General features: G+C 37.2%; 1 protein-coding gene across 2 annotated transcripts in view; it reads left to right on the plus strand.

Moving 5' to 3' along the window:
* Positions 1-6,207: 6,207 nt before the first annotated feature.
* Positions 6,208-12,264, plus strand: part of aspscr1 (ASPSCR1 tether for SLC2A4, UBX domain containing) — a 101,490-nt gene continuing 95,433 nt past the window's right edge. The window contains exons 1-2 of one of the 2 annotated variants that reach the window (XM_042056174.1): positions 6,208-6,384; positions 6,677-6,732. In XM_042056174.1, coding sequence (XP_041912108.1) covers positions 6,295-6,384; positions 6,677-6,732 — 146 coding nt within the window. In that variant the 5' untranslated portion in view covers positions 6,208-6,294. The remainder of the gene's footprint in view (positions 6,385-6,676; positions 6,733-12,264) is intronic. The other variant, XM_042056173.1, reaches the window with a different exon arrangement.

A 12,264-nucleotide genomic window follows, 5' to 3' on the forward strand; every position in this document is an offset into this window, starting at 1 on the left:
TGATATTTTACATCATATTTTTGCATTTTCATGCACTGTATTTCCTTCAGGAAATGCTTTTCTAGTTATTATTATTCTTCTTCTAACGCAGTTAATGCAGCTTCAACCGTTTCACGTAGAAACTTCATTCAAACATTGACGCGTAGGTCTTAATTAGGACATGTGGGCTTTGTATTTTTCATCTTTGTAACTTTTATACTTTTTAAACTATTAATTAAAAACTATCAAAATTTCCCCATTGACTTAACATTGCCCTTTATGACATCACAGCAATTAGAATCCTATGGCAGGTGTTCGGGCCACCTGGACCAACTGCCACTCTCAAGCTTTAAGCATACAAACTGGCCCTATTAAGACTACACATCCTGTTCAACTGCTTCCTCTGCCAAAAACTGTTTCAAAATAAAAGTCCTCACTATAATATTTTACTGTTAAACAATTTAACCCTTTAAACTACTGAACTTTTTAACTGTTCAGCCATTGTAACTGTTACTTGTCATCAACTATGACTCCTACCTACTGTAGCTAGTTAGCTAAGTTAGCTAAGTCACATGGTTAGCATAGTTAGCATGCTAGCATGTTAGCATGCTAGTTAGCATTTTTAGCAAAACTACTAAAAACAATTAGCTAAGTTAGCTAAGTAACATGGTTAGCATAGTTAGCATGCTAGCATGTTAGCATGCTAGTTAGCATAGTAACTTTGTTTACATTATTATCTTTGTTAACATAGTTAGCATAACTGCTAGCAAACATTAGAGCCATTCCAACTGTCAGTTATCGTCAACTATCTACCTAAATAATTTAACCATTTAAACTATCCACCTATTTAACTGTTCAGTCATTCCAACTATATTAAACCTCATCTACTTAGCAACCAATATAGTTTGTTTTTACTCTGTATGATATTTTACATCATATTTTTGCATTTTCATGCACTGTATTTCCTTCAGGAAATGCTTTTCTAGTTCTTATTCTTCTTCTAACGCATTTAATGCAGCTTCAACCGTTTAACGTAGAAACTTCATTCAAACTATGTTACGTAGGTCTTACTTAGGACATGGGTGCTATGTATTTTTCAGCTTTGTAACTTTTATACTTTTTAAACTATTAATTAAAAACTATCAAAATGTCCCCATTGACTTAACATTATGATTATGACATCACAATACGGCCGTTAAGCAATTAGAATCCTATGGCAGGTGTTCAGGCCACCTGGATCAACTGCCAGTCTCAGGCTTTAAGCATACAAACTGGCCCTATTAAGACTACACATCCTGTTCAACTGCTTCCTCTGCCAAAAACTGTTTCAAAACAAAAAGTCCTCACTACAATATTTCACTGTTAAACAATTTAAACCTTTAAACTACTGAACCTTTTAACTGTTCAGCCATTGTAACTGTTACTTATCATCAACTAAAAATGATTAGCTAAGTTAGCTAAGTAACATGGTTAGCATAGTTAGCATGCTAGCATGTTAGCATGCTAGTTAGCATTTTTAACAAAACTGCTAAAAATGATTAGCTAAGTTAGCTAAGTAACATGGTTAGCATAGTTGGCATGTTAGCATGCTAGTTAGCATAGTTAGCATGACTGCTAAAAATGATTAACTAAGTTAGCTAAGTAACATGGTTAGCATGCTAGCATGTTAGCATGCTAGTTAGCATTTTTAACAAAAGTGCTAAAAATGATTAGCTAAGTTAGCTAAGTCACATGGTTAGCATACTTAGCATTTTAACATTGTTAGCATGTTAGTTAGCATAGTAACTTGGTTAGCATTATTATCTTTGTTAACATAGTTAGCATAAATGCTAGCAAACATTAGAGCCATTCCAAGTGTCAGTTATCGTCAACTATCTACCTAAATAATTTAACCATTTAAACTATCCACTTATTGAACTGTTCAGTCATTCCAACTATATTAAAACTCATCTACCTAGCAACCAATATAGTTTGTTTTTACTCTGTATGATATTTTACATCATATTTTTGCATTTTCATGCACTGTATTTAAACGCTTGGAGGATGAAGTTGGTCTCCAGGGTTCTGTTCTGCAATGGTTCTCTTCTTATCTTAGTGATAGATCATTTTCAGTTAGTTTAGGCAATTTCTCCTCTTCCTCTGCCCTTATAAAGTGTGGTGTTCCTCAGGGTTCCATTTTGGGCCCTCTTTTATTCTCTCTTTATATGCTACCCCTTGGCTCAATTTTTAAAAAGTATAACATTCAGTATCACTGCTATGCAGATGACACTCAGTTTTACCTGCCTGTTAACACTAATGGCATTTGTTCTTTGGAGAATATTTTTAACTGTCTCAGTGACATCAAATGCTGGATGGCAAGAAATTTTCTTCAACTGAACGAAAGTAAAACTGATATAATTATTTTTGGCCCTCCAAGTGATGTTTCTATCTTGAAAAATGCACTAGGACCTCTCTCTGCAAACTGCCACAGTGAAGTAAAGAATCTTGGGGTTTTCTTTGACTCCTCTTTAAATTTTAATAAGCAAATAAATAGTGTGGTCAAAGGCAGCTTTTTCCAGTTAAGAACCATTGCAAAACTGAAGCCCTTTTTGTCCTTCTCCGATCTTGAAACTCTTATACATGCTTTCATAACATCTAGACTAGATTATTGTAATTCATTATATGCAGGCCTGACCCACTCCACTCTCAACAGACTTCAGCTAGTTCAAAATGCAGCAGCTAGATTATTAAGTGGCTCTAAGAAACGTGAGCATATAACTCCTGTGTTGGCTAAGCTGCACTGGTTACCTGTGGAGCACAGAGTTAAGTTTAAAATTTTACTTTTTGTCTTCAAAGCCCTCAGTGGTTTGGCACCTAGTTACATAGGTGACCTACTAATTCCTTACAGCACTCCAAGATCACTTAGGTCTTCATCTCAGAATCTTCTCTATATCCCCAAAACACGCCTTAAGACTAAGGGTGATAGAGCCTTCTCTGTTGTTGCCCCCCAACTCTGGAATAGTCTACCTGTACATATTAAGTCCTCTCCAACCATTGACTGCTTTAAGTCTAACTTAAAGACTTTCATTTTCTCCCAAGCTTTTAATCTACCTTAATACCCCCCCCCCCCACACACACACACTCTTTATTCTTTATTTTATTTTTGACCAATTTGTGTATTATTTCAATTATTTATTTATTTTCCCCCCATGTTATATTGTTGTTGTACCATTGTCATTGTTTTATGTTTGTTTGTAAGCACTTTGGTTCAACTCAGTTGTTTTTAAATGTGCTATAGAAATAAAGTTGACTTGACTTGACTTGACTTATTTCCTTCAGGAAATGCTTTTTACAGTGCATGAAAATGCACTGTACTGTTCTTCCAAGGCTTTTTCTTCTTCTTATTCTTCTTCTTCTAACGCAGTTAATGCAGCTTAAACCGTTTAACGTAGAAACTTCATTCAAACTATGTTACGTAGGTCTTACTTAGGACATGTGGGCTTTGTATTTTTCAACTTTGTAACTTTTATACTTTTTAAACTATTAATTAAAAACTAGTCAAAATTTCCCCATAGACTTAACATGGGCTGATGACATCACAATAGAGCCGTTAAGCAATTAGAATCCTATGGCAGGTGTTCGGGCCACCTGGACCAACTGCCAGTCTCAGGCTTTAAGCATACAAACTGGCCCTATTAAGACTACACATCCTGTTCAACTGCTTCCTCTGCCAAAAACTGTTTCAAAATAAAAGTCCTCACTATAATATTTTACTGTTAAACAATTTAACCCTTTAAACTACTAACTGTTCGGCCATTGTAACTGTTACTTGTCATCAACTATGACTCCTACCCACTGTAGCTAGTTAGCTAAGTTAGCTAAGTCACGTGGTTAGCATAATTAGCATGCTAGCATGTTAGCATGCTAGTTAGCATTTTTAGCAAAACTGCTTAAAATGATTAGCTAAGTTAGCTAAGTAATGTGGTTAGCATAGTTAGCATGTTAGCATGCTAGTTAGCATTTTTAACAAAACTGCTAAAAATGATTAGCTAAGTTAGCTAAGTAACATGGTTAGCATAGTTAGCATGCTAGCATGTTAGCATGCTAGTTAGCATTTTTAGCAAAACTGCTTAAAATGATTAGCTAAGTTAGCTAAGTAATGTGGTTAGCATAGTTAGCATGCTAGTTAGCATTTTTTAGCAAAACTGCTTAAAATGATTAGCTAAGTTAGCTAAGTAATGTGGTTAGCATAGTTAGCATGCTAGCATGTTAGCATGCTAGTTAGCATTTTTAGCAAAACTGCTAAAAATGATTAGCTAAGTCACATGGTTAGCATAGTTAGCATGTTAGTTAGCATAACTGCTAAAAATGATTAGCTAAGTTAGCTAAGTCACATGGTTAGCATACTTAGCATTTTAACATTGTTAGCATGCTAGTTAGCATACTTGGTTAACATTATTATCTTTGTTAACATAGTTAGCATAACTGCTAGCAAACATTAGAGCCATTCCAACTGTCAGTTATCGTCAACTATCTACCTAAATAATTTAACCATTTAAACTATCCACCTATTTAACTGTTCAGTCATTCCAACTATATTAAACCTCATCTACTTAGCAACCAATATAGTTTGTTTTTACTCTGTATGATTTTTTTACGTTATATTTTTGCATTTTCATGCACTGTATTTCCTTCAGGAAATGCTTTTCTAGTCTAGTTATTTTTCTTCTTCTAACGCAGTTAATGCAGCTTTAACCGTTTAACATAGAAACTTCATTCAAACTGCGTTGCGTAGGTCTTACTTAGGACATGGGGGCTTTGTATTTTTCATCTTTGTAACTTTTATACTTTTTAAACTATTAATTAAAAACTACTCAAAATTTCCCCATAGACTTAACATGGGCTGATGACATCACAATGGACTAATTAACTTGATCTGCACTTGTATCATCTTCCAGCTGCTCATCTAGGCCCCATCAAAGAATCAGTTCAACTGATTGCACCTGTATCAACTGCTTTCTACTGAACTAGACCAACTCTCTCTGTGTTTCTCCATTCTACAAGGATATAAGACACATTTCATCCAACTTTCTATCCATTCATCCTCTTCAAACCATTCACTCATCCACCCATTAAACTATCCATCAACATCCATTAAACAATCTGCCTATCAACATCCATTCAACTTTCTGTCTATCAACATCCATTACACTATCTACATTTAACTTTTAAACTATATACTCTGTCTCAGGCTTTAAGCATACAATATGGCTCTATTAAGACTGCCGTTAAGCAATTAGAATCCTAGGCCAGGTGGCCAGGCCACCTGCACCCTATCAGTTTCTCAGGCTAACCTTTTAAACTATCCACCTATTTAACTGTTCAGTCATTCCAACTATATTAAACCTCATCTACCTAGTTCAGTCATTTGAACTATATTAAACCTCATCATGTTGGTTGCCAATTAGCACATCATCTGTTTTAACAATATATTTCACACCATATGTTTTGCATTTTCATGCACTGGTAATTCCCTGGAATTGCGTTTTCTAGTTCATATTTGGTATTGATCTAGTAAGTAAGTAAGTTGGATGATGCCATTTAATGATAACATGCACACAGGTGCATCTAAAAAAAAAATCGACTATCGTGAAAGAGTTAATCTTTCATATTCTAGATTCATTACATAAAGTGAAATATGTCAAGCCATCTTGCTCATGAAAATCTAACACACCCTGTTTGGATTCCCTCAGAGCACTGCAAAAACAGGGCAGCCGTGGCCTACTGGTTAGCACTTCGGACCTGTAACCGGAGGGTTGCCGGTTCGAACCCCAAACAGTAGGAAGTGGCTGAAGTGCCCTTGAGCAAGGCACCTAACCCCTCACTGCTCCCCGAGCGCTGCTGTTGATGCAGGCAGCTCACTGCGCCGGGATTAGTGTGTGCTTCACCTCACTGTGTGTTCACTGTGTGCTGTGTGTGTTCTAATTCACAGATTGGGATAAATGCAGAGACCAAATTTCCCTCACGGGATCAAAAGAGTATATATACTTATACTTAAAAACTGCCTATCTAATAAAATCTAATCAAGTGTTATTAATCTTATACCAAGATCACAAAATCTATTTTGAATTGTTTTCAGTATAGAGAGACTTACCTACTGCCTTCTCCTAAAAGCATTTGGCTTAATTTAATAAGAGTTTGACTTATTTAAGTTAAAAAAAAAAAGTTGGGTCAAGTTTTTTTCTTCTGTTCCAGTAGGAGGCGGTATTCGCTTTATATGCGTAACACGCCAGTAAAAAAATTAAAGAAGAAAACCTACGAGGAAAAGTAATCCGAATGATGGCAGCCAACAAAGCGGTGTCAGTTCTTACCCCAAATGGAAGAAGACAAATTGTGAGAGTGTCGCCAAATACATCTCTTTTGCAGGTGAACTACATATATGGCACTCTTAAACGTGATGAATTTACTTTTGCTTTAATTGCCTTTTAAAAGGGGTCAAAGCAGTGATTGTTCACCCCCCTCCCTCATGCTAGCATTTGCTAACGTTTGTTGTTTGTTATCATAGCTCATTTGTCAAGAAATTGTCTGGTGGTAACGTTTTCTGCTAACTTCTCTTGATAGTTCGCTTGCTAACTTTAGATAGTTTGTCGTAAATGAAAGCCTTCTACTTCCAATGTTAACCTTTGACTGTTTAGGCTAACCTGTAGATTTGTTCAAGGTTCTAGAGGAGGTTTGCATGAAACATGGATTTGATCCGGATGACCACGGATTGAGGTAAACCAATACTTAATCGTTTTTCAAACAAATCGGTTACATGAAGTACACAATTGTTCTTCTGATAAGTTAACATACGCGGTACGAAAAATGATATAGGGAAATAATTTACCATTAATAAATCTAGTTGGGGTTAGTGAAGATGAGTCAAACTGGATGTTAATCTGTTGGGGAATAGCTGTTTTAGCTGGAAACACCAAAAACTCAGTTTCTGAGAGATTAAGCTGAAGGTGTCGATCTTTCATCCAGACTTGAAACCTTAAGGCATGCAGAAATCCGATGGGAAACGCTAGAGTTCTCAGGTAGAAACGATAGAAATATTGATTTTATGTTGTTTTTTCTCTTGTCAATATGTTTGTTCTGACTGTGTGACAATGTGATAGAAACATGGAATACTGGCTACTCCCTCCCCCTCCCTCCCTCCCTCCCGTGCAATTAAAACTCTCCTAAACGCGCATCTCGTCGGTTATTTTATACTTTATTTTGCCTTTGAGTGGGTTGCCAACCCTTGTTGGTAGCAATTGTTTTTGTGTACAGATCTTGGAGCCTAGGCTGCCTTCAGAGACACCGTTTTTTTCACGGCCTGCTTATGGAGCAGACAGCTAGCGGATCGTTAAGAAAGAATAGATGAATGTGATAATTTATGTTTGGGCCTTTTTTGGGCCTGAAGTCGCTGATACAACCTTTAAATGATACTACGATGGCAGTTGTGATATGTGATATATTTGTCAAACTAGGCTTTCAGCTCAGATCTGTGCGCGTTCTCGTGTTGGGATGATGTTGGCCAATCGCACAAGACCGCCTACTGGTGCTGCCTACCGCCTACTGGTGCTGATCATATAATTAGAATATCATAAAGTTGATTTATTTCAGTAATTCCATTCAAAAAGTGAAACTTGTATAATACATTCATTCCACACAGACTGATATATTTCAAGTGTTTTTCTTTTAATTTTGATGATTATAACTGACAACTAATGAAAACCGCAAATTCAGTATCTCAAATTAGAATATCGTGAAAAAGTTCAATATTGAAGACACCTGGTGCCACACTCTAATCAGCTATTTAACTCAAAACACCTGCAAAGGCCTTTAAATGGTCTCTCAGTCTAGTTCTGTAGGCTACATAATCATGGGGATGACTGCTGACTTGACAGTTGTCCAAAAGACTACCATTGACACCTTGCAAAAAAAGGGCAAGACACAAAAGGTCATTGCTAAAGAGGCTGGCTGTTCACAGAGCTCTGTGTCCAAGCATATTAATAGAGAGGCGAAGGGAAGGCAGTGTTTCCCACATAATTTAATTCTATTTGTGGTGGTAGGTTTGCAGAATTAACTTGAACGCAAATGTTTTTAACAAATTAGCGCAGCACAATTTTAGCCTTCTAGTTGTCTTCTATGCCTTGCAGGTTTGTTAATGTTGTCTTTAAACATGCATGTAGGTTCGTTGAGAGACAAAGAAACAAGGAGAGGCTTTACAAAGGTGCACATAGCTCTGCAATGAAAGAAGTCTATCCAATTGAAATAGTACAACCTGGAAAATCATTGTGTGGTGGTCAATGTTGATATTGTGGTGGGCTGCCACAAATAAGTCAATATATGGGAAACACTGGAAGGAAAAGATGTGGTAGGAAAAACTGTACTAAGCAATATGGGATAACCGCACCATGGAGAGGATTGTGAAACAAAACCCATTCAAAAATGTGGGGGAGATTCACAAAAACTGAACTGCAGCTGGAGTCAGTGCTTCAAGAACCACCACGCACAGACGTATGCAAGATATGGGTTTCAGCTGTCCCATTCCTTGTGTCAAGCCACTTTTGAACAAGAGACAACGTCAGAAGCGTCTCGCCTGGGCTAAAGACAAAAAGGACTGGACTGCTGCTGAGTGGTCCAAAGTTATGTTCTCTGATGAAAGTAAATTTTGCATTTCCTTTGGAAATCAAGGTCCCAGAGTCTGGAGGAAGAGAGGAGAGGCACAGAATCCACGTTGCTTGAAGTCCAGTGTAAAGTTTCCACAGTCAGTGATATGCTTGGGAATCGGTTCCAAGTATCAGTAAGGAACCGGTTCCAAATGTTCCGATCCATCGGAATCATACACATCCAAACGTTAACGATTCCACTAACGATTCCAATACAAAGCTTTGTTTTAAAAATGTTTTACTTTTTTAGAAATTTTATTTTATATGAAGTATTCAACTTCTGTATTGTTATTACACACTTGATATTCATTCTCTAAAACCACTTTAAATTAGACATTAAAAGCCAACAACTCTCAAAGCCATCCTATAAGTGTTCAGCAAATGGTACAGGAATCGATATGGGAATTGATAAGGAATCGCATCGACAAGCAGAATCGGCAATGGCATCGATATCGATAATTTCTTAATGATGCCCATCCCTAGTCAGTGATTTTTTTTGGGGTCCCATGTCATCTGCTGGTGTTGGTCCACTGTGTTTTCTGATGTCCAGGGTCAACGCGGCCATCTACCAGGAAGTTTTAGAGCACTTCATGCTTCCTGCTGCTGACCATTTTTATGGAGATGCAGATTTCCTTTTCCAACAGGACTTGCCACCTGCACACAGTGCCAAAGTTACCAGTACCTGGTTTCAGGACCATGGTATCCCGGTTCTTAATTGGCCAGCAAACTCGCCTGACCTTAACCCCATAGAAAATCTATGGGGTATTGTGAAGAGGAAGATGCGATAGGCCAGACCCAACAATGCAGAAGAGCTGAAGGCCACTAAGTGATTTGAATTGAATTGAATATCAGAGCAACCGGGGCTCTCATAACACCCGAGCAGTGCCACAGACTGATCGACTCCATGCCATGCCGCATTGCTGCAGTAATTCAGGCAAAAAGAGCCCCAACTAAGTATTGAGTGTTGTACATGCTCATACTTTTCAGTTGGCCAACATTTCTAAAAAAAAACTTTTTTTGTATTGGTCTTAAGTAATATTCTAATTTTCTGAGATACTGAATTTGGGATTTTCATTAGTTGTCAGTTATAATCATCAAAATTAAAAGAAATAAACATTTGAAATATATCAGTCTGTATGTAATGAATGAATATACAGTGAAACTATCTATCTATATATATATATATATATATTAGTTTCACTTTTTGAATGGAATTACTGACATGAATCAACTTTTTGATATTCTAATTATATGACCAGCACCTATTAAAATACAATTACTTCCGCATTTATGAGCGATAATCTACACTGCGGTCATTTTTAGTGTCTAGCCTATAACATCAAAGAAATCGATTGTCATCAGATGTTGTATGCACGTCCATAGTGGCATATTTACACTGTTAAAGCGCCTGTGAGATCCAAAATGTTTGTAGAGGCGGAGCTCCACCTGTAAGATATATGACAGAATCCTACACGTGAGAACTTTGTTTTTCAAGATAATTGATTGGTCAGTGGTCGGTAGTTTTACACGATTTGAGCTATAACTTAGCACATAACCTGCTCCCGACCAGGTTTGGTTGGCAACATAAAACACCATGGTGATACAGCGACGCTAAAAACAGAACCACTTTCGTGTCGCATCATATCCTGGCTTTGAGCGCAACATACCTCGCTAACCCACTAATCGAGATTCGTAGTATTTATATAGCCCACATGTCTCCACAATGATTGTATACCGCAACTTTTTATCACCAATTTGGGTTTTGAGATTATTTGCCTTCAAGAATCAGGATCACACTGGCCGTGTGCTCACTTTTTATGGATTTAGGTGTGTACTCTTGGGCCACTCTCAAAATGTTGATATTGTTATTGTCAATATTCAATATTATTTATGTGTATTTATAATGTTCAAAATGTCAATGAATTTAGAATGGAACCTTAAATTCAACTGTATGCTCAATTATTTACAATATAACTGAATATTAAATATATTTAATGAGTGAAATAGACACTAAATAGCCTAGAATAATTTAGTAACAGAACGTTGTACACTAATCTACACTATTTTAGTCTTGCTGTGGGACAGTGTGAGACAAGACATATAGCAAATTTAATATATTATTGTATATCATCATTAACAGTTACTATGTTTATTATAGTGGAACAATGAAATACAATAGATGTTTTAGAACTTTTGATATTTATTGCGCCGCAATAACGGCAGCATAGTCATATCCGTCTCCTTTGTAAGCGGAGCTCACGTTAGCCGCACCTGGGTTCGGGCTGCTATCAAACCCAGTGTTCTGGCCACTTGTTTTGTAGAAGCGTGTGACAATGAGGTGCTTCTTGAGATTAGAATTGCTTACAACTGACATGGAGGAACACTTTGCTCCTGGGCTTAATGTATGTGTGTTTGTGTGTGAACATCCTTTGTGTGAACAACTTTGCCTCTGGTTGGCTTACTATGAAAATTTTCTCCATCATAGTCAATCATCATCACTTATGCGGTTGTCTTGCCCCCTGCAAAAAACTTTGCAGCTCCTGTGGCTGAGAGATCCTGGTCGGATGAAAACCGCTTCAATGAGCTCAATTAGTAACCAGTCACATTTTATTGTTAGTAACGGTAAGGGCGTTGTCATGATGGAAACAGTAATTAGTTAAAGGAGAATTCCGGTGTGATATTGACCTAAAGTGTATTGAAACATGATACCGAGTGTGAACGTATGTCTCATAGCCCATCTCGGCTTGTCCCTTGCACTCCAAAATCTGGCGCTAGTTAGCCGATGCTACCAACAGCTTTTTCAATAGTGGTGCTTCGGCATCGGGCTAGCCATGCAAATAAATCACTGTTTTACATTGAGCCTCGTAAATGGGTGTATCTCCACACTTCATTGGTAGACTTCCGAGGGCCCTGACATTTAAAACGAGACATTGAGAACTTTGAAAAAGCACTGGTAGTTTACTTACAAGACGATTTATACAGACAGTATCTTCACAAAGTTTAGCGTTTGCAGCCATCTTGAATTTAGTCACGATAAGTCGAGCAACGAGTAAGAATGAACAGGTATGATAAGGGATCAGATTCTAAAAATAATTCAGTGGAAATGCATGGATTCCAGTTTCTTCCAGTAGCAGCAACTGGAATGAAATAACTTACGTGAGATAGGAAGAACACACGAACCATCCTCTTCTCCACAAATGCCTTAACAAAGTTTTCTGGTCTTTTGTAAAAGTTATTGTGCCGTCAATATCTCCTACAACACTCATTAGTGAAATCTAAGAGATACGTAGTAGGGTAGGCTATTAGGAAAAAAAAACTGATCCTATATCCGCTCCGTTTTTACAAATAAAAACACTGATACAGTATGCTACAAACATGTTGTTAACAGCTGGGAAAGGCTGTCGCAAATCCCTCAAACAGGTGGTCAATCAGAGATTTTAAACGTACGAGGGAACAACATGTCGCAATGCAACACACTGTTTTCCCTTGATGAAAGTGAAACCATGAGTTTTCCCTCATCTCAACTTTGGCCAAAGTTTTCAGTGATAAAACCTCATTGAAATAATATGCATTTTCCATATGGGGTCTTTGAAGCCATCTGTCTCCTAGC

This window comes from Alosa sapidissima, chromosome 12 (assembly GCF_018492685.1).
Source record: "Alosa sapidissima isolate fAloSap1 chromosome 12, fAloSap1.pri, whole genome shotgun sequence".
Taxonomy (NCBI): Eukaryota; Metazoa; Chordata; class Actinopteri; order Clupeiformes; family Clupeidae; genus Alosa; species Alosa sapidissima.